The following is a 23503-nucleotide window of genomic DNA, read 5'->3' on the forward strand; positions in this document are numbered from 1 at the left end:
CCAGGAGGAAAGCCCGGGCTGTGGCTGGTCCGTCCGAGTTCACGCCAGCACAGTGTGTTGCCTGACCGACAAAACAGGGTTAGATAACAAGGTGACGGAGTTGGCTAAAATTAGATTTTGTGTGTGGGTAAGGATAGTACCTGTTTTTAGGAGCTCGGGGAAACTCCACTCCGTGAAGCCATTTCTTTCTGGGCTTTGCAGCCACACCTCCAGTGTGCCCAGGGCCCCATGGAGTGGCTCCTGCTGGGCTCCTGTGGGATCCCTTCACCCTATTTAGACAGTGGTTTTCTTTTTTAGGCTCTGGCGCATTTTGATATGAGGGTTGGAAGAGCTTTATTCCATGAATCGGGAAATGCCACCTCTTTCTGTGCTCTAGAACAGGGAGGGAGTCAGCAAATCACAGCTCGTGGGCTCAGTCCAGCCCAATACCTGCTACTGAGAAGAGACATGTGGGACGGCGCTGCCCATATGTTTAGCTATTATCCGTGGCTGATTTCGTGCTGTCCCAGCGCAGAGCTCAGTGGTTGGGCGGAGACGCTCTGAGATATTTACCATCCCGTCTTTTACAGAAAAGGTTTGCCAACCCTCTCCTAGAATGTTCTTTTTTTTTTTTAATTTGAAGAGGACACGGAGAGAGAGAGAATCCCAAACAAAATCCAAAATCAAGAGTCGGGTACTCAACTGACTGGACCACCCAGGTGCCCCTAGAACGGTTTAAATATTATAGAAATGATCTTCTCCTCGATGTATTATAGGATCCTCTATGAAATCATCTCTAATAACCCAAACCCCACTTTCCTCCCTCTTGCACATTTTTTTCCAACCTCCTCCTCGGTTATTTATTGATTTGGGTTTCCTACCTTTCTATGAGTCAATCTGGCTCACTGAATTTTCCCTGAAAATTATTCCTTTTATTCAGATTTTCACATTTCTACCATAATGCTGTACACAGTCTATTTTAGAAATCGCCTCTGTAAATGTCACGAAAGCAACATTTAGCCTTTCAAAGCTGTACGTTTGTATTTTCTCTGTCTTTTTTCCAGCAGACTAGTCAGAGATCTATTTAATTAGTCTTTATAGAGAACCACACCTTAGCTTTAGTTACCAGATGGAGTTTCAAAGCTGCTGGTAAGCACTTTAATTTCTTTTCTTTTTCTGAATGCCTTCTTCCTAAGGTTTATTTTGCCCCTTTCCTTGCTTACCTATTGCCTGATTCATTTATTTTCAATGGAAAGCAAAGAAATTTAAAAAAACTCAATGTTTATTTATTTTTGAGAGAGAGAGAGAGAGAGAGAGAGAGAGAGAGAGACGGAGCGTGAGCAGGGGAGAGGCAGAGAGTGAGAGAGACATAGAATCTGAAGCAGGCTCCGGGCTCTGAGCTGTCAGCACAGAGCCCAATGCGGGGCTCGAACTCAGAAACCGTGAGATCGTGACCTGAGCAGAAGTCAGACGCTCAACCCACTGAGCCACCCAGGTGCTCCAGTAAAGACATTTTTTGAGTATGGCTTTGACTGGATCCCAAATAGTGCTCTCCTTGTTGTTACGACATCTATGTTCCTAGCTGGCATGCCCACCTTAAGACGATTAGGAAATTACACATGTAATTCTTTCTGCCTGGTTATTACATCTTATGTTAATCTCTCATCCCAAGTTCAAGTTGTGAGTAATAGTAATAATGTCAGAGTCATAGTTTGTTGAATCCTTGTGTGTCAAACATCATCGGTGTATTAGTTTATTTCACCCTCATGAGAACCCTACTGGTTGGTACAATGACTCTTATTTCACAGACTAAAAAACTAAGTCACAAAGCAGTTAAGTGACTTATACAAAGCCATGTGATGAGCTCACATGACCAGGAGCCTGAAGCTTGAAGCCAGACCAGATCCCTCAGCCTCAAAAATTCTGTTTTTCCCCATCGTGCTTCGTGGACCCACCTCTCAACCCTCCAATTCCTTTCCTCAACCCACCTCTCAACCCTTATCTGCTCAACCCTCCAATGCCTTTTCTTTTTTTAAAAAGATTTTATTTGTAAGTCATCACTACATCCAACATGGGACTCAAACCTACAACCCTGAGATCAAGAGTTGCACGTTCCACCCGACTAGGCCAGCCAGGCGCCCCTCCAATTTCTTTGTCTTCCAACTCCTTGCTTTTTGCTCCTTGTTGGCAAAATTTTAGCCTACAATTAAATTAGTTTAAACTTGAGGGGCGCCTGGATGGCTCAGCCGGTTGAGCGTCCGACTTCGGCTCAGGTCATGATCTCATGGTCCATGAGTTCGAGCCCCGTGTCAGGCTCTGTGCTGACAGCTCAGAGCCTGGAGCCTGCTTTGGATTCTGTATCTCCTCTCTCTGCCCCTTCCCAGCTCACGCTCTGTCTCTCTCTGTCTCTCCAAAATGAATAAATGTTAAAAAAATTAAAAAATAAATTAGTTGAAATTTGAGTTAAATTAGCTTTAAGGTTTTCGTTTAAAAACTTTAAACCTCAGTTGAAAAACACTTTAGCACATTAGCTGGAGCATCCCAGACCTGAAGATCTGAAGTTCTATCAAGAAACAGTGTGGTGGGGCGCCTGCGGGGGTTGGGGGAGGCTCAGTCTGTTCCGTGGCGTCTGACTCTTGATTTTGGCTCAGGTTACAATCTCATGGTTTGTGAGACTGAGACCCGCCTTGGGCTCTGCCCTGACCAAGGGGAGCCTGCTTGGAATTCTCTGTCTCCTCCCTCCCCCCCTTGTGCACTCGAGTGCATGCTCTAAATGAATGAATGAACGAATGAATGAATGAAAAGAAACCATGCAGCACAGTGGTGGCAGGCAAATCCTGGAGCCAGAATACTTCAGTGCCTGTCCTGCTGCTTTTAGTCGCTATGTCATTTTAGGCAAGTTACCGTCTTGGTGAGTTTCTCACAGGGCTGTTTTGGAGATTCAAGACCTTAACCTGTGTAAAGCACTCAGAACCATACGTGGCCACATAACAGCTAAACAGAGTGTGGGGTTTCAGAACAGCTCTTACCTCCCTAGCATTAGAGACCGGCTCAGCACCGGAAAGAGAGGCAGGGAGGCCAAACAGGTCACGAGTGTGTACTTACCAATATTCTTCTGGATCTCGATGACAAAGTGCTTCTCTGGGTCTTGGCAGTTAAAGGAAAAGACCGCCTTTTCTCCGGATTTGATGGTCAATGTGGTTAAGTGTCCTTTAGTACTGATGATGTAACAGGGTTTCACCGGCAGCGTGGGGATCCCAGGTTTTATGAGAACTGTAATGCCACTTCCGTGTGGCAGAGCAATCTCGGAAGCTTCTGGAAGAAGGAAGAAAAATGGGAGTGAGCAGGAGGCTTTAGATCTCCAAACGTGCTGCCCCCTCTGGTCCAGGGAGCCCCCCACTTTGACACCTTTGTTCCCTCCCTCCTGGTCTGAGAAGGAGAGTGATGTAAAATAAAATGTCAGTGCTGTCCTTACCGATGGGAAAGTGCCAGGCTATGGCCGATGGGGTGCTGACAAGTATCTCTTGTTTGCTTTATTGAAAAAACATTTTTTTTAAGTTTATTGAGTTTTGAGAGACAGAGCATGAGTGGGGGAGGGACAGAGAGAGAGGGAGACACGGAATCCAAAGCAGGCTCTAGGCTCCGAGCTGTCAGCGCAGAGCCCAACTCACGAACTGTGAGATCATGACCTGAGCCGAAGTCGGATGCTGAACCGACTGAGCCACCCAGGTACCCCTCTATTTTGCTTTATTAATGTTTCTGAAATTTAAAAACACTGTACCACATCCTAGATGCCTTGAGCAGTATATATTCATGTACCCCATCTGTGCAGCATTAAACAGCAATCAGAGACACTGTCACACCTCTTCTCAATATGACCATAGACGAAAGTCCACGTACAGTCTATGTACACAGGGACATATTTGTTTGCAACGAGCCGCTGTCTCCTGCCCTGAGCGCTTCACATGCCCAGGATATGCCTATATTCAGTAGTGGAGGCTAGGAAAATGTTTGCAGAAATTAGATACAAACATGTTGTGTCAATGAACTTTGAAAGAGCTAAAGAACGCTAATACCGTAGACTGGGGTTCTGCAAAATGATCTGAATGGACAACACCAAGCCGGTGAGACGGCGGTTGATCATTAAACAGAGGGGTACGTACCGGTCAGGACGGGGGCCCTGATTCATGAACAAGTGCCATCTCGGCCCCTTCTGTGACTTGGGTCCTGATTTGGGGTCTCTGAGTAGCTGACGGCCTGGGGCAGTGGATGATGGGGCAGTCGTGTGTAGGGGAGTCCCGTGGAGGGAACCCAGGGGCTCATGGAGACGTGCGGGGCTGATGTGGGTGTTCTGTTCCACCACGTTCTGGCACAAAGGATGATTAGTACCCGTTATGGCACCTGCTCATGGAAGGTGCCCAGTAAGTCTTCAGCCAATGAATCAATAGCAATCTAACCAGCTATGCTTTTCCCACCCTTTTAAAAAATTTATTTTGGGGCGCCTGGGTGGCTCAGTCATTTAAGCATCTGACTTCAGCTCAGGTCATGATCTCACGGTCCATGAGTTCGAGCCCCGTGTCAGGCTCTGTACTGACAGCTCGGGGCCCGGAGCCTGCTTCGGATTCTGTGTCTCCCTCTCTCTCTGCCCCTCCCCTGCTCTCACTCTGTCTCTCTCTGTCTCTCAAACATGAATAAATGTTAAAAAAAACTTTTTAAAAGCAAATTTATTAAGGGGCGCCTGGGTGGCTTAGTTGGTTAAGCGTCCGACTCTTGTTTTCAGTTCAGGTCATGACCTCACGGTTCGTGGGTTCAAGCCCCCACTTAGGGCTTGGTGCTGAACGTGAAGCCTGCTTGGGATTGTCTCTCTCCCCCCCTCTCTGCCCCTCCCCTGCTCACGTGAACACATGCTGTGTCTCTCTCGGGCACTCTCTCTCTCAAAATAAAAAATAAATAAAATCAACTTTATTGAGCTGTAGTTTACGTACATTAAAAAGGACCCACTCACTTTACGAGTTTTAACAGATGTATATACACATGACCACTATCACAATCAAGATCTAAAAAATTTTCATTGCCCCTAAACGTTCCTTTAATGTCCCTTTGCAGTCCACTTGCATTCCCCAGGCCAGCAGTTACGTGATAAAATGTTGGGACTTCCGTCAGCCTCTTCTTGAACCTCTCTCCCCCTTGTTTGCTCTGCTCTGGCCTGACCAGCCAGCCGCTCTTGACGTAGTGTGGAAGTTGATCCCTCGGTCTGTGATAGTGAACTGCAAATATCTTGTCCATTTTTATCGGTAAGAACTTTACCCTCTTTGGGCCTCCGTCCCTCCATTTATAAAAGGAGGGGGCTAGGCCAGAAAAAATCTACCATTTCCTGCCAGCTCCCAGTCTGTGATCAGTACCTGAGAAAGAAGTGACTTTGCAACTGTACGCATTCCCACCTACTGCCCGGCAGCGACACATGCCTCAGGGCGCCAGGACGCCAGCTCAGCTGCCTTCCTGACTTTGCTTTCAAGACGGCCTCGGTTTGCATTTTTGGAGCAAAATGTCTTAATCTCTCCAACTTCAGCTTGTACCCCTCTCTGCTTTGGTCACCGTGCTCAGTGACCACTTTTGCCTTCTTTCTTGACCACACGAACCTCTTTCCCATCCCCAGGGCCTTTGCACGTGCTGGTCCTGGTTTCTATGAAGCTGTTTCTCTAGCAAGAGCTGGGTCCTTTTGGTCCTTCCAGTCTCAGCTCAAAGGTCATGTCCTCAGAGTGACCCTGACCAGCCTCCTCTAGTGCTCCCCTCCTCCCCCACCCCCAGTCTTCCTGCTTTTATGTCCCTCCCTGCTCTAGTCTTTGAGAGTGTTCATTTGTTGTCGCCTCCTATGATCAGAACGGGAGCACCTTCCTACTGGAAGGCAGCAGGAATTTCCCTGTCCTTTTCGGTGGTGGCCTCGGGATCCAGACAGTGCCTGCTGTCCCCATGGAGGCTGAAGTGACATTTAAAATCTTCAGGGACGGATCTGAAGGCTCGGGGGCTCTCTAAGACACCAGGTTAAAATGAATCCAGGGGCACCTGGGAGGCTCAGTCGGTTAAGCGGCTGCCTTCGGCTCAGGTCATGATCTCGCGGTTCGTGAGTTTGAGCCCTGCATCAGGCTCTCTGCTGTGTGTGCAGAGCCCTCTTCAGATCCTCTGTCTCCCTCTCTCTCTGCCTCTCCCCCGCTTGTGTGCACCTGTGCGTTCTCTCTCTCTCTCAAAACTAAATAAAAACTTAAAATGAATCCAGATGCGTGTTCGGAAACCCAGTTGCCAGGCTTCCACGCAAGCGGTATAGGTCAACCTTGTGTTCTTTTTCTGTAGTCGTAAAAACGTCTTACCACGTTATTGGTAAAAAAAAATTCCTGGAACACCCAGTCCCGGGAGGCATGGCATGCTCTCTCCGGCCTCCGACCCCGGGTCTCTGGTGGGGCTAATTCATTGCACCCAGTGTCTGGACTGCAGCCCAGCTTAGCCAGGTTATCACCTTCCTCCCCATTCTTACTTCTCTTCTGTCTCTGTTTACACCCTTTGGCCACAGCATTATTTCAAAATTCCTGACTCCAGGGGCACCTGGGTGGCTCAGTTGGTTAAACATCTGATTTCGGCTCAGGTCACGATCTCGAAGTTTGTGGGTTCGAGGGCCACGTCGGGCTCTGTGCTGTGAGTTCGGAGTCTGCTTTGGATCCTCTGTTTCCCTCTCTCTCTCTCTCTCTCTCTGCCCCTCCCCTGCTCCTGCTCTTTCTCTCTCAAAAACAAACAAGCAGTAAAAAAACAAATCCTGACTCTACAATTATTACGGTTATTTTAATTAAGTGTTAGACCCTAAGCAGCCCGGCAGTTGCCTAATGCTGGAGGTGGGGGCAGGGGATGGGGTTCCAGGGGGCAGAGGAGTCTTTGCAGGATGGGAGGACCATTCTGTGTCTTGACCATGGAGGTGACTGTGCGTTATACACAAATGCCACAATTCATAAAACTGTACACTTAAAATTGGTGAAGTTTATTATATGGAACTTATGCCTTAATAAACTAAAAAGGAAAAAAAACCGTGTGTTAGAAAGATTGTGTTACTACATAAAGTAGGCACTTAATAAATGAATAAAGGAGTAGTCGTGACCACAGTTAAAATATTGCTAAATAAAATCTTGGGGGTGGGCCTTGTTTCTCTCGTGGCATGTGTAATATTTTAAAATATCCCTAAATTAGATTTGGAGAACAAAGCTGATCTCACTACAATGCCTCCACTCAGCTTTTCTTTTTCTTTAAAAAATTAAAAAAAAAAATATTTATTTTTGAAGAGAGAGACAGACAGAGTGTGCGTGGGGAGGGGCAGAGAGGGAGACACAGAATCCGAAGCAGGCTCCAGGCTCCAGCTGTCAGCACAGAGCCGGACAAGGGGCTCGAACCCACGGACCGCAAGATCATGACCTGAGCCGAAGTCGGACGCTTAACCGACTGAGCCACCCAGGCGCCCCTATATTTTTTATTTTGGGTCAAAATAACGTAGATTTACATTCTAATTCATGCTGCAAACAAAGAAGATGAAGCTTTGAAAGGGTTAAGTGACTCACTTCCGTTGTCCTTTTATCATCTCACAATGTTTCTTTGTTCTGCCTCCCAGGTGACCCCGCCCCCCGCCCCCCCAGCACATTCTACTGCCCAGCAGTGGTTCGTAGCTCTCCTTTAGTACCCCAGACCAGAGAATCTCCACCTGGCTTCCTCGCCCACAGGAAACACGCGCAAGAAAGCCAAGGCCCACCCACCTTTGCAGCAGGAGGGGACGCTTTACATGACAGGCTGTTTCCTAAGGTCACAGCCAAGGACACATTACCCACAGGACAGCCCTCCTCATCTTCAGTGATGAATGTATTAGCAGAAAGGGGAGATGGGGAGCGAGAGGCTGATGACCCAACTTTGTACCCACTTGAAATCCAGAATCCCCCCTTCTCCGCCTCCCCCGCCCCCAGCCCTTCCATTCAGTGGCAGAGAGACCCCTCATTGCTTGAGTGAAATCACTTAAAACTCATCACAGAAGCTGGGAGCCTGAGAACGTCATGTTGCGTGCACATTTCTGTCTTCTGCATTCCCCACCATTAATCATACCATGAAATCGAAAATTCCAACACCGCGGAATAGATCTCAGCCTCCCACCACGGCCACCGCCCACCGGGTCAGCACATCTGAGTGTTTGACAGACGTGCTGTAATTTACAGAAAGTGGTTGGGTGGGGTGGGGGTGGGGGCGCCTGGGTAGCTCAGTCAGGTGAGCGTCCGACTTCGGCTCCGGTCATGATCTCACGGTTTTTGAGTTCGAGCCCCGCATTGGGCTCTGTGCTGACAGCTCGGAGCCTGGAGCTTGCTTCGGATTCTGTGTCTCCCTCTCTCTCTGCCCCTCTCCCACTCACACTCTGTCTCTCTCTGTCTCAAAAATAAATACACATTTAAAGAAAGTGGTTGGGCTTTTTCTTCTTCACCATCTCTTTCTCTTGCCTCCCCAGGAACTTGGTATCTCGCTGGCGTAGTAATTTTGGAAGATCTATTACCCAGGTTCACAGAAACTCAGACAAAGCTTCAGATTCTGGCGTGATTTCCAGGTCTTCCGAGTGGAAAGAACTCCAAGCCAAGTCAAGCCCAGCCTCGTGGAAAGCAGCGAGCGGGCTCGCGGGCTCCGGGCATTCGGGAAAACTTGCAGGCGACGGGCTTGGGGTCATGAATCACACTTCTCTTCACTCTCCTGCCTTCCGACCACTCCTTATTAGGATAACTTCGCTAGTTTCTGCCTCACCAGCGGCATCTCAGGCGGGAATTTCCAATTGTTTTAATCACCATTCATTAATCACCGTATCACAGGATATTATACAAACACCCCTGTTCTTTCTTCTCCTATCTCTTTGCAAGGGAAAGGCAAGGAAAATAAACCCAAAGAAGGGGATTCCACCAGATACACATCAGGGGACTTATCTGCTCCCAGATTTGTCCAATACAGGGTTTTTTTTTTTTTTTTTTTTAATTTTTTTTTAATGTTTATTTATTTTTGAGAGAGAGACTGTGAGTGGGGAAGGGGAAGAGAGAGACAGGGAGATACAGAATCTGAAGCAGTTTCCAGGCTCTGAGCTATTAGCACAGAGCCTGACGTGGGGCTCGAACTCACTAACTGTGAGATCACGACCTGAGCCGAAGTCGGACGCTCAACCGACTGAGCCATCCAGGCGTCCCTGAGATACAGTTTAAAAGACTGACGAATGTGATTTAAAACTTTTTCGATGGGTCATAACCAGCTGCCTCAATTCTGGGTGTGGTTCCCAGGGGGGCTTGACTTCCACTCACTCTCTGTCCGCCCCCGACACCAAGCAGCTCCCAGCAGGGCCCGGGCCCAGCCTGGGCACCAGGAGACACCTATGATGCCCTGCAGGAGAGCCCGGGATGTCGAGGGAGACAGAACGCAGAAGCCAAGTGGCATAATCGTGAATCAGCATGGCTGATCAGTCACAGCCTGTGTGGGAGTCCGATTCCCAAGCAAGCCCATAAGGGGAAAAGCACTTCCGGCCACCACAGCCCTGTCCTCTCTGAGGAAGGTGTCACATTGCACGTCAACATCCCTCCCTCAAGTCTGCTGGCTGCGGCCGGCGTTTGCTCATCCGTGGCGCGGATCCCTGCTTCTCAGGTCGAGCACCACACAAAGCAGCGATTTGGTCTTAGGGGCTGGGTTTGCAAAATATATTTTGTTAAATTGTGGGTGATCCCTCAGGGCATGGGATCATGGGAGCCCGAGGAAGTGACACCAGCAGAAGGGACACCTCACATCCACCCTGTGGGGACGCTCACACCATTTATACAATCTCTCCTGCTTTTATTCCCTGCAGGAAGCAGTAGCTGAATTCATGTACGTTGAATATACATTTGCTTGTCTGCCCCACCAGACCCTACCTGATAGTCAGTAACCTTAGGCACCAAGGAAAGTCAAGGTACTCTGGAGACACTGAGGGTCAGCTACTAACTGTCTAGGGGTGGTGGTCCGGGAAGGCTTCACAGAGGAGGCACGACTTAAGATGGGTCTTGAAAAATAAATAGGGGTTTGCCAGTCAGGGACAGCGAGATGGGTGTCGGGAAGGATCGGGGGAGGCCAACAGCAGGTGCGAAGACAGAGGTATGAAGAACGTGGCTCCCTTGGGGCCACTCCATGGAGCTTGTTTTGGCTGGAGGCCCAGGGAAATGTGGGTAGAAGAGGCAGAGACAGAGGCAGGGGACAGGCTGGGAAGGGGCCTGGTTGTGGCCAGGGAATTTGGGCTTCCCCCAGTGGACCAGCATAACTTAGCAGCTTTGCATAATGGTTAAGAGCTGAGATTCTAGAATCTCACTGCGTGGGATGGATTCCTGGCTCTACCGGCTGTGTGTCCTTGGACAAATTCCTTAGCTTCTCTGTGCCTCGCTTTCCTCATCTGCCAATGAGGATAATACAAGAGCCGTTGTAAGGATGAAAAGAGGTATTAATGTGCCAGGTAGTCGATCAAGGTTAGCTGCTATTGCTGTTGACAGTCTAAAGCCCAGGGCTGGGCGGGGGCGAGGGTGAGGCCGGTAAGGCACCTTGGGGCAAACCTGAAGGAGGGCATTCGCTCTCAGGGTTGTGCAAGCACGGAGGCCTCCTTAGATTTTCCACGCCTTCCCTGCCCTGGCCTGGCCCTATTCACTGCTTATCAAAGCCTTTCTGTAGGTGTTGACTCATTAAATTTCTGCAACACTTTGCAGCTCAGAGAAGTGACTTTCACTTCCCCATGTTTCCCAGACACGGGAGGCAGCTGGGACATGCTGGTTGGACCCCAGCACCCCTGCCCCGTCCATTCTACCACACCGAGCTGCCCTCCTGGAGGCTGTCCAGGTTGGTCAAGTCAACCAACGGAAGGAGGAGGAACTGCTGTTTTCCTCTCCTCCCCTCCTCTCCTCTCTTCTCTTTCCTTCCTTTCTTCATTTATTTTTGAGAGACAGAGACAGGGAGAGAGAGACAGAGACAGAGCACGAGCAGGGGAGGGGCAGAGAGAGAGGGAGACACAGAATCGGAAGCAGGCTCCAGGCTCCGAGCCGTCAGCACAGAGCCCGATGCGGGGCTCGAACTCACAAACCGTGAGATCATGACCTGAGCCGAAGTCGGACGCTTAACCGACTAAGCTCCCCAGGTGCCCAGGAGCTGCTGTTTCTTACAACGCGCAGTGAGTTGCTGATCGACACCAAGGAGCTGGGCATCACCACCAACATAACCTATTTAGTGGGGTCCGCTGTAGGGAGGGGGTGCCAGTCTGTCTTACCATCAAATTCAGAGTCTTACTGATCGGTCGACCCGGGGCAGTGAGGCCCTGCAGACAGTGGAGGGGATAACTGGTTTAGAACCCCCTATGTCCAACGGGCAGCGACCTGGCCAGGTCTGTTTACATACTGGTGAACTGAAGGGACTGTCTTCCCAATGGCAGGAAGTCACCCACCTGCCTACCCGGAAAGAGCGAATCTCTCACATCCACATAAACCAGGACACAACCCAAGGAACTAATCAGTCTGTCCTGAGTGAGAAGCCTCTGGAATCTAGGCACCTGGCTTGCCCAGGCGATGATTACAATGAATATTCGGCGACTGATTAGTACGGGCAGCCTTCGTGCTCGTCTTCGGTGTTTAAAAATCTCCGCAACCATCCCACAGAGTGGGTGCTAACATCATCCTCCATTCTCCAAATGAAGAAACTGAGGCTCTGAGGGATTAAGGAATTTGTCCAGGTAGGGGTGGGGCCGGGTTTTGCGGCCATGCGGTATGACCCTGGAGCCCAGCACTTGCCAGATGAATACTCTGCAAACCTCGTCCTGCCCAGGGAGTTCCACACACGGCCAGGAACCTGGTGATGACAATGTCTTGCTCTCACCGACAAAGTCAGGACGGAGTAGAACATGTCCCAGCTGCTGTCTGTCCGGGGGGGGTGGGGGGGAGTCTCTAGGATGTCAGAAGGGAAAGGTGTTTGTTTAAAACGGCTAAATAGGCACCCTGCGTTATTAGAAATCATTCATCATGTCAAAGTACTTTGAAACTGTAGTCTGAATTTAAACTTCAGATTTAAAGTTCCCCAGGGGCGCCTGGGTGGCTCAGTCCGTTAAGCGTCCAACTCTTGATTTCAGTTCAGGTCACGCCCTCACGATTCGTGAGATCGAGTCCCACGTCAGGCTCTGCTCAAACAGCTCGGAGCCTGCTTGGGATTCTCTCTCTCCCTCTCTCTCTCTCTCTGCCCCTTACTGCTCCCTCTCTCTCTCTCTCAAAAATAAATAAATAAACATTAAAAAATAGTTCTGGGGTGCCTGGGTGGCTCTGTCAGTTTAAGCGTCTGACTTCGGCTCACGTCATGATCTCACGGTTCGTGGGTTCGAGCCCCACGTCGGGCTCTGTGCTGACAGCTCAGAGCCTGGAGCCTGCTTCCGATTCTGTGTCTCCTTCTCTCTCTGCCCTTCCCCCGCTCATGTTCTCTCTCTCTCTCTCTCTCTCTCTCTCAAAAATAAACATTAAAAAAAAATAATAAAAAAAAGTTTACCATTTCCATGGCTCTTAGAGCAATCCTAGAGGACACAGTAAACTGAAGTTCAAAGAACAATGTTACAAGGAACCTGTAACAGGGGTTGGGGAGTCAACTCGACTTGGGGAACAGTCTATCAAAACAGGGGCTGTTGTGTCCACCCATCCATTTCCTTGTCTTAATTCCTAAACTCTTCAGGAAAGAAATTTATATGCACCGATGCAAGTTGTTTATTTTCTAAAGTAACTGAATGATCCTCTAAAGGGGATGCTAGCCATGGACAATTTTCGGGGCTTGTGTTTTGAATTATTTTTCTAATGTGGTGATCAGTGTGCATATCCAAACCCTTCTGCTGTATCCTTCTCTCTCTCTTTTTTTAATGTTTATTTATTTAAAAAAAAATTTTTTTTAACGTTTATTTTTGAGACAGAGAGAGACAGAGCATGAACAGGGGAGGGTCAGAGAGAGGGAGACACAGAATCCGAAACAGGCTCCAGGCTCTGAGATGTCAGCACAGAGCCCAACGCGGGGCTCGAACTCACGGACCGCGAGATCATGACCTGAGCCGAAGTCGGCCGCTCAACCGACTGAGCCACCCAGGCACCCCAATATTTATTTATTTTTGAGAGAGAGACAGAGAGTGCAAGTGGAGAAGGGGCAGAGAGAGGGAAACAGAGGATCGAAAGCGAGCCCCACGCTGACAGCAGAGAACCCGATGCGGGGCTTGAACTCACCAACCGTGAGATCGTGACCTGAGCCGAAGCAGGACGCTCAACAGCCTGAGCCTCCCAGGTGGCCCTGCATCCCTTCCCTTTTATGATCAAAGATGCACACCATATTAGAGATGCATGTGAAAGACACACAACCAGGCTGTGGACGGTCTGGGCCCCGGTCTAGAGCAAATGCACACATCTATGTATAAATCGCTCTGGGACCATGGCCATTTTAAGGCTTCTTGCCAACCCAAAACATGGACTTGCACATTTAACTCCAGATTGAGTCAAAGTGCACTGGGTGAAGGAATGATCTCAAAGAGGGCCACAGAGGGAGCAAAATAATAACAGACTGTGAACATGGGAATTGCAGAATTAAGTAACACACATAACTCAGCTTATAACCACTGTAAATAACTCATGATGGTATGTTCCAATGCCATAAGGCCAGTTTGAACCACATTTCCATTTTATGAAATGTTAAAAAGATTCCTTCTGTCAGACCCTGAAGTGTGAGCTAGCACGACTGTGAAAGTCAGTAAGGATCACAAGGATGGAGGGGGAAGAATCAAAGAAGCAGATTCTAAAACGCATCCGTATGTCTGCTCACGGACATATTCAGGACAGGAGGTCCATAGTTCCCTTTTCCCAACTGCTAAATGTTTACAAGTTGCTGAATCTCCAATTTCTTCGGTGTTCCCGCCCTAAAGCACTTTGTTCCACTGGCCCCACCTAACCACCAGGGATTAGCTGTTCAGGTTGAGCGGCCGACTCTTGGTGTCGGCTCAGGTCACGATCTCACGGTTCGTGAGTTCAAGCCCCATGTCGGGCTCTGTGCTGGCAGTGTGGAGCCTGTTTGGGATTCTCTCTGCCTCTCTCTGCCCCTCCCCAACTCCCAGTCTCTCTATCTCAAAATAAATAAATAGACTTTAAACCAAAACAATCTCGTGGTTCACGAGTTCAAGCCCTGCATCAGGCCCTGTATGGACAGCTCAGAGCCTGGAGCCTGCTTTGAATTCTATGTGTGTGTGTATGTGTGTGTGTGTGTGTGTGTCTCTCTCTCTCTGCCCTCCCCCGCTCATGCTCTCTCTCTCAAAAATAAATAAACATTAAACAATTAAAACAAGAAAACAAAACAAAACAAAACAAACCCGGGGCACCTGGGTGGCTCAGTCGGTTAAGCGTACGACTTCGGCTCAGGTCATGATCTCTCTGCCCCTCCCCTGCTGGTGCTCTGTCTCTTTCTCTCCCAAAGATAAATAAACAGTAACAAAACAAAACAAAACACGAAGTGAGCAGCAAGATGGTTAAACAAGAATCCACACACAAAAGACTACATAGTATATGATTCCGGTCATATCAAGTTCCAGAAGACAAAGCCAACCTATGCTGGCATAAGTCAGAACAGCGAATGCCCGGGGGACAGATATTAAGTAGGAAGGGGGAAGAGGAAAATTCTGGGGTGCTGTAAGGGCATACACACACGTATAAATGTGTATGTATAAGTGTATATACATCTGGAAAATGTATCAAGCTGTATACTTAAGATTTACGTATCCTCATGTGTGCCTCAATAAAACAGTTTTGAAAATTCAGAGAAACAATAGCTAACTGTTTGGAACGTGTTCTGATGAGAGACTCAACCCCCCCCCCTGCTCTATCCTTCCAGGCGTGCACTAAACCCTCCTGAGTCCCTCTTTGTGACCGCAGGGTGCTGGGCACGGGGTCTTGTCCACACAACCAGGAGCGTAGCGAGTTAGGCTTGTGGAAGGGGGGACGCTGTGGGGTGTGTCCAAGATTTCCTCTAAGGCCACCGTTAGAAGCAGATACATCGGTACATTTACCAAGCAAGCCTGGGGATCGTAACGTGTGCTCCACTCTTTTTTCTTCATTGTGGTAAAAAAATAAGAAAGAAAACGGAAAACGGGGCGCCTGGGTGGTGCAGTCGGTTAAGTGTCCGACTCCTGGGTTCAGCTCAGGTCAGGATCTCGCGGTTTGGGTGTTCGAGCCCCACGTCGGGCTCTGTGCTAACAACGCCAAGCCTGTTTAGGATTCTCTCTCTGTCCCTCTCCCTCTGCACCTCCCCTGCTCGTGCTCTCTCTCTCTCTCTCTCCTGTCTCTCAGAATAAATAAATAAACTTTGAAAAATTTGGGAAAAGAGAATTCATCCGTCTGCTACCCATGAATAAATCCCACACACTTCCCCCCCCCCCCCTTTTTTAAATTGTGGTAAAGTAAGCATAACAGAAACTTTACCACGGTAGCCATTTAAAAAAAAAATTTAATGTTTACTTATTTTTGACAGAGAGAGAGAGACAGAGCGTGAGCAGGGGAGGGGCAGAGAAAGAGGGAGACACAGAATCTGAAGCAGGTTCCAGGCTCCGAGCTGTCTGCACAGAGCCCGACACGGGGCTTGAACCCACGAACCGCGAGATCATGACCTGAGCCGAAGTCCGACGCTTAACCGACCGAGCCACCCAGGCGCCCCTGATTAATCACTTTAAAGGGTACAATTCAGTGGCATTAAGTCTATATATTCACGTTATTGTGAAACCACCCCCGCCACCCATCTCCAGAATATTTCCATCTTCCCAAACTGAAACTCTGTCCCCATTGGACACTAACTCCCCGTTCCCCTCCCCCAGCTCCTGGCGCCCACTGATCTTTCTGTCTCTATGGATTTGACTCCTCTAAGGACCTCGCATAAGTGGGAGGGGGACACTCACTATTTGTCCTTTTGCGTCTTGCTCATCTCACCACCGAGCGTCATGTGGTAGGCGGGCTTTGCTTTTCAACTTGAGCATCGCTGACCGCTGATTTGAGTAACAACCCAAGAGTGAGCAAAAGGACACAGGCTCAAACTCATGGCTACACACGATATTCGCTTTGCGAGAAGGGGGAGGAAGCTTTCTCTGAACCGAAAAACGGTGTCAATAAACTGGAAGACTCAGAAGATGGGAAAAGGTTATGAAAAAAAGAAGCAGGAGCATTTCTCTGAAACGCAGCCGGTCAGAGCGTCCCTCAGCCTGCTAGCCACCCGCACTCAGCGACCCTGACCTTCCCGGTGCCGCAGGCCCAACAACGGGCTACGGTGACCAGTGTTCTGACAGGCCCGCATTCCTCGGCGATTAGCAACAATATCCATGAAGACTCTCTTACTTGTCCGAACAGAAGCCATGCGCTGGTTAATCTTAAAGTGAGTTTCGTTTAAAATGGGCTTTTCCAGAAGGTTATATCAGCCTCTTTCCATCTTATTATTCACTGTCCCTCAAAGATAACGTGAAGAGATGGGGGTAGGGAGGCAGCAGGGAAATGCCTCATTATGGAAACATCCACCTTTGAGGGGCGCCTGGGGGGCTCAGTGGGTTGAGCGTCGGGCTCTTGGTTTCGTCTCAGGTCATGACTCAGGGTTTGTGGGTTTGAGCCCCGCATCGGGCTCCATGCTAGTGGAGACTGCTTGGGATTCTCTCTCTCAGAAATAAATAAATAAATAAATAAATAAACTTTAAAAAAAAAAAAATCTGTCTTTGATTTAGGTTGGCCTGCAGCTTTGCAGGTCCGTCATGAGGGAGCAGGGAGGGGCAGCAGGAGAGAAGGTTCTATTTGGGCCTGTCCTGTGCTGGGGGCCACTAGAGTCTTGACCTCTGTCACTCAGTCTGATGTGAGTAACCCTCCCTGCCTCATGAGCCCAGTCTCTGCGGTCATCGCTGGGGCCACACTTGGCTGGGCCGCTTTGGACAAGCCACCTTACCTCCTTATTTTATTTTATTTTATTTTATTTTATTTTATTTTATTTTATTTTTTTAATGTTTATTTTTGAGAGAGAGACAGAGTGCAAGCAGGGGAGGGGCAGAGAGAGAGGGAGACACAGAATCCGAAGCAGGCTTTAGGCTCTGAGCTGTCAGCACAGAGCCCGACGCGGGGCTTGAACTCACAACGAGCTGTGAAATCATGACCTGAGCCAAAGACTTGCTTAACCGACTGAGCCACCCGGGCGCCCCCCATCTTACCTCATTAAACTGCAGATTTCTCATCTGTAATATTTGGCCACAAACATGAACCACACGGGACTTCTACAAGTACCGCAGTGAGACCACATGTGTAAGTGCAAAGAATATCACTTCCATCCACACAGACGGGACCAAGCCCCGGAGCCTCCGAACCTTGTGGTAGGCAGAATCTCAAGGTGACCCCAGAGACCCCGTGCCCTGTAGGTACTCCTCCCCTCGAGTGTGGAAAGGACTCCAAATATCAAGGCGTATCATTCATGTGATTAACTGATGTTGTAGGGCCAGGTCAACTTTATCCTGGTGGGCCTGACCTAATCAGTTGAACCCCTAGAAGAGTTTGGGCTTTTCCTGGAGAAAAAGGAATTCGCCTAGAGGTAGATTCTCTGTAGCTGGTTTTGAAGATGGTGGGGGCCACATGGTGGGAAGTTTGAGTGGCCTCTAATTGCTGTGAGCGGGAGTACCTTGGACTTACCCGCCACAAAGCACTGAATTCTGCTACAACCGTGTGAACGCAGAAGAGGAGCCGGGCTCTAGATGAGAACACAGCCTGGCCAACATCTTGATTTTAGCCTAGTGAGACTGAGCCAAGGAGCTGTCCACATCTTATCTGGACTTTGTCATAGGCCACTAAGTTTGTGACAATTTGTTATGTGGCAGTAGAAAACCCGTGTAGAACTTGTAACCAGATAGGGTACCAGGCAGGACATGCTGAGCTGCTCAAGGAAAGGGGTTTGGATAAGTATACGGTACTGTCTAGGGCGCGGAACCTTCCCTTCTGAGCTGAGCTGCCGTTATGATGTGATGCCAAGTGGACAGCTTTGATGGAAGGGTACATCAGTGAGGATGTCTAAACACCTTGTATTCACCGTAAAACGTTAGTATCCAGATGCCAGAAGGTGACAGGGAGGGTGGGTCAGAGGGAAGGGGGTGCTGTGGTCAAGAGGGCTCATGGCTGCTCATCTCACCTGGTCTTGTGGGCACAGCCAGAGCAAGAAGAGGGTCCTCAGATGCCAACCAGAAATCAGGGACAGATCCGGTGGGAAGCCTGGCCTTCATACCCCAAGAGCCCAGAGGCGTTAGGCTGTGTAGGGCTGGCCAAACGGAGGTGGCTTCTGGGAATGACGGCAGTAATTTACCACCCCATCTGTTCGGCACCTGCTATGTGCCAGATACTTCCTGTAGGTATCCTTTAGGTAAACTGTTCACATTCACAGCTGGGAAGATGCATGCCTGAGATTCAAACCCGTGACTGCCTGACGGCAAAGCCCATGCATGGCTGCTACTTCAAGACGTCCACCCTCAAGGTCACGGGCTGCTGGGCAGCCTGGGCCCAAGCGTTTGCCCCCACCCCCACCCCCGTTAGAGAGGGGGCAGCAGTCAGAGGGACCTGCTTCCGTCTGTAGCACTCAATACCACCAACACAGAGAGAAGTGTGAGTGTTTGCTTTTCCGACACCCGCTCTGAATATCCACCCTGCCCTCTGCCCTGGTGCAGAGCAATCCACACAGCCTGACTTGAAGAATAAGTCTCTGAATGAAGGTCTCTCAAACGGCTACGGGCCAGGTCAATGAAGTGATTCCTCTGGTAGGCCGGGTAAGGCCAGGGTGAAACTGGCCAGCAAAGAAAGGCTGCACGCTGCAGGAAATCTTTGGGGCCAGGCAGACGCGTGCTTTCCTCCCCAACGGGGGCTAGTGCAGGAGGTGTTACGTCCACAGGGAGGAACATTCTGGAATACGTTACATCAGAGGATGGTGATTCTGGAAGGTGTTGTGTCACCAAGGTCAACCACCACCGAAGGTGTCTCACCAACGACGAAGGTCGTTACGGAAGGTGCTATACCAACACGAACTGTTGCTACGGAAGGTGTTATGTCCATGAGGACGGATGGTATGGAAGATATTGGCACGGAAGGTCTTAAATCAAGAAGAATGGATATTATAGGGGCCCCGCCATCACGCAAAGAGTTAGATCAACAAGGATGGTCATATTGGCCAGTAGGGGACTAGCCAGCGATCTCAAGACAATTATGCTAAAAATTCAGGGACGTAAAAAACAAGGTCGAAGGACCATGAATGTTGAGATGAGGCTTTTGAGGAGCCTGGTTCCCAAGCACATCGTGTCGGCAGATGGAAGAAAAGAGGCAGATGGTTAGCACTGAAAGGGAGGGAGAGACTGTGGTTCAGAGCACTTCCCTTTTCGTGAACCATATTCCTTACATCTGGAGTTGGTCCTACTGCTAAGTGCTATTTCCAAGGAAGGAAGGAAGGGGGGGGGGGGGATGGGAACAAATCCAGATAAAATCCCAGAGCGATGAGGCATTTAATCTTCATTTAACTGCATTCGGTTTTGCTCCTATAGCTGGTCTCCAGTTGTAAATCACACTTTGAAGGATCACTCTTTTTTTTACAGTTTTAATTTAAATTCCAGTTAGTTAACCGGGCCGCCTGGGTGGCTCGGCCGGTTAGGCATTTGATTTCGGCTCAGGTCACAATCTCACGGGTCGTGAGTCTGAGCCCCGCATCCAGGCTCCGTGCTGACAGCACGGAGCCTGCTTTGGATTGTCTGTCTCTCCCCAGCCTGCACGCGTGCATTCTCTCTCTCTCAAAAATACACAAACATTAAAAAAAATAAATTCCAGGGGTGCCTGGGTGGCTCAGTTGGTTAAGTGTCTGACTCTTGATTTCAGCTCAGGTCACGATCTCACGGTCGTGACGTCAAGCCCTGCGTCAGCGGACTCTGCACTGACAGAGCGGAGCCTGCTTGGGATTCTCTCTCTCTCTCTCTCTCTCCCACCTCTCTCTGCCCCTCCCGCTCCCCCCTCAAAATAAATAAATAAATAAACTGAAAAAAATGGATAAATTCCAGTGAGTTAACATACAGTGTAATATTAGTTTCAAGTGTACAACGTAGTGATTCAACCATTCTATACAACAGCCGGTGCTCATCACAGCAAATGCATTCCTTTTTAAAAAATGTTTTATTTATTTTTGAGACAGAGAGAGACAGAGCATGAGCAGGGGAGGGGCAGAGAGAGAGGGAGACACAGAATCGGAAGCAGGCTCCGAGCTGTCAGCACAGAGCCCGACGCGGGGCTCGAACTCACGGACCGCGAGATCATGACCTGAGCCGAAGTCGGATGCTCAACCGACTGAGCCACCCAGGCGCCCCGCAAGGGCACTCCTTAATATCCATCGCTTGTCCCCCCACCCCCCCCATCCACCTCTCTTTTGGTCGCCATTAGTGTGTTGTCTGTAGTTAAGGGTCCGTTTCTTGGTTTGCCTCTCTCTTTTTTCCCCTTTGCTCATTTGTTTGGTTTCTTAAATTCCACATATGAGTCAAATCCTACAGTATTTGTCTTTCTCTGCCTAACTTATTTTGTTTAGCATGATACTCTCTAGCTCCATCCACGCCATTGCTAATGTCAAGATTTCATTCTTTCCTCTCATGACTGAGTAATATTCCATTGTATATATACACCCCATCTTTATCTATTCATCAATCGACGAGCACCCGGGCTGTTTCCATACTCTGACTGTTGTAGATAATGCTGCTCTAAACCTCGGGGTGCGTGTATCCCTTGGAATTAGTATTTTTGTATTCTCTGGGTGAAGACCTAGCAATGTGATTGCTTCATCACAGGGTAGCTCTGTTTTTAACTTTTTGAGGAACCTCCACACTGTTTTCCAGAGTGGCTGCACCAGTTTGCATTCCCACCAGCAGTGCAGAAGGATTCCCCTTTCCCTGCATCCTCGCCAACACCTGTTGTTTCTTGTGTCATTGCTTTTAGCCATTCTGACAGGTGTGAGGCAGTATCTCGCTGTAGCTTTGACTTGCATTCCCCTGATGATGAGTGATGTTGAGCATCGTTTCATGTGTCTCTCGGCCATCTGCGTGTTGAAGGATAGTGTTTTCCAGATAGTGGCTCGCGTAGCAAGTTGTCCTTTTCGGAGATGGTGGCAGAATGCTCTCGAAATACCAGGACAACACAGTGGGATTACTGGTAACGAATGACAGAGCCACACTTTCACTCCAGGGCCAGCCTCATGGTTTCCTGTGATGGCCCACAGACCTCAGACACCTTGTCCTCTGCTTTCTCTTTTCCTGTCTTTGAAAGCTATTCTCCATCCCGTACCTTTACTGTGGTTTTTATACATATATGTCTTTGAAGAGTAGTTATCACATTGGACAGTGTCTCAGACTCCTGCTTTCGGGGACCCAGGCAAGCAACGTAAACAAGAAAAGCCAACACGGTGTCTTTGTTGCAACAGAGGGTGCGTGCTTTACTGAATACTTTGTAAGTCAGCTTTTTTTCCAAAACACATCCAACAGAACTGGGCCAAGACCTCTAGGCCACCAATTTGTAGCCCCTATTCCCATGTTTGAATCCCTTCTGCATGATGAGTCCCTGGAGAGCGAGGGACTGGTGGTTCCTACCTCTGAATGTCCACCGTCTAGCATAGGGGGCCTCCAAGATCTGTGGATGGATGGGGTTTATTACCAAATGGCCTAAGATTAGACTGGAACTTTCAAAGATTTTCTAGGCAGAAATCAAATTCTCCAGGCCTGCTCAGTGCTATGCTCTAAAAGCAGACAGGAGGGAAGCGTAGCAATTTCCTCTTCCAGAAATGTCGCTCCAAGTGGAGAAGGCAGCTTTGGTCATCAGTTCCCCAATTCTAGTGACTTAATATTTCTACACAACCCAATTCCTGCAGGAAGCAACTGCAGACTTTTTGAAGACAGTATCTACATTCATGATTTCTTTGTTTTCACAAAGCATTACTATTGAATGCTATACCCGTACCTGCCTTTGGATGTTTTCTTAATTTAAAACTACTTTTTTAATTTCAATTTTTTTAATGTTTATTTTTGAGAGACAGAGAGAGACAGAGCATGAGCAGGGGTGCGGTGGCCGGCAGTGGGGGCCGCAGAGAGAGGGAGATACAGAATCCGAAGCAGGCTCCAGCCTCTGAGCTGTCAGCCCAGGGCCTGATGCAGGGCTCGAACTCATGAACGGTGAGATCACAACCTAAACCAAGAGTTGGACCCTTAGCTGACTGAGCCACTCAGGTGCCTCTGTGTGTCTTCGTAAAGCTGAAAAATATGGTTTACATTTAGATTAAATAACACACGAAGCACAAGGCAAAAAAAAAAAACAAAAAAACCCAAAAAACAAAAATGAGTTTTGACCGCTAAAAAGTCTCACTCTTATCTTGAACCTGGTGTTCTTGCCAGGGGCAACCCCTGACACCGGTTTGCGTGTCCTTGTACAGGAAATCTGTGAATACGCAAGTGTGTATCTATATGCCACCCCTATTTTATTTTATTTCATTTCCTTTTGCCAAAAGGCAACATGCTTTATTCACTGTTCTGAACCGTATGTTTTCCTCTCCATAATATATCTTGGGGGTCACCCCCCATCCGTACACCAAGAGCTACCCAGTGGCCTTATATGGCTGCGTAGCATCCACTGCTGGGATGTGCCATCATTTATTTAACCAGGCTTCTAATGATGGATGTTTGGGTTGTTTCCAGTCTCCAACCACCGGCACAAGGAGCAAACCATGCTTATCTAGGGTTTCAAGGCGCTGGTGGGGTACCCCTTCCCCGGGTCCCGGGTTCCTGGTCACGACTCGGGCTGTACTCCCCACACGGGGAGAGACCAGGGAGGCTGGGAGATGTTAATGCCAGGGGTTCGGCTACACTGGGTTGTGACGGGCTTCTGCAAGACGACCCAGCACCGTTCGCAATTTGAAAAACATCTTCTGTGTTCTGACAAGTTGAGAACTTGCTCCCGACAGGTTTATAGCCCAAGGCTGAAGTGCCTGATAAGATTGTCAGCAACTTCTGGGCCAGTTGAGCAATCCTCCATCTCTCGGAGAGGATTAAAGGCAGGGGTCCAACTGGGCTTTTGCGGCCTAGCACCCTCCAGCCCAGTCTTGGAGTATGACACCTGCTCATGAGAACAGCTGTAATCCTCAGAAGCCTCCTGGGGTGTTCACATTCATGTCTCAGAATAATTGGGCCTGGCATTGAAGTTATAGAAAACTGGTCTGGTCAGTTCCCTGGTTAACAGGAAGTGTGTGTGTGTGTGTGTGTGCGTGCATGCGTGTCTGTGTTCACTTGCAAACAATTTTTAAAAACTTGTATCATTGAGGACAACTTCTTGCAGTTTAAAAAAAATGCTTATTTATTTTGAGAGACAGAGAGAGAGAGAGAATGAGTGGGGGAGAGGCAGAG

General features: G+C 48.9%; 1 protein-coding gene across 2 annotated transcripts in view; it reads right to left on the reverse strand.

Annotated features, from left to right (window-relative positions):
- CDCP1 (CUB domain containing protein 1) overlaps window positions 1–23503 on the reverse strand; it is a 55419-nt gene that overhangs the window by 23284 nt on the left and 8632 nt on the right. For both annotated transcript variants that reach the window (XM_042929068.1, XM_042929067.1), the window contains exon 2: window positions 3085–3294. In XM_042929068.1, coding sequence (XP_042785002.1) covers window positions 3085–3294 — 210 coding nt within the window. The remainder of the gene's footprint in view (window positions 1–3084; window positions 3295–23503) is intronic.

The sequence above is a fragment of the Panthera leo genome, chromosome A2, assembly GCF_018350215.1.
Source record: "Panthera leo isolate Ple1 chromosome A2, P.leo_Ple1_pat1.1, whole genome shotgun sequence".
Taxonomy (NCBI): Eukaryota; Metazoa; Chordata; class Mammalia; order Carnivora; family Felidae; genus Panthera; species Panthera leo.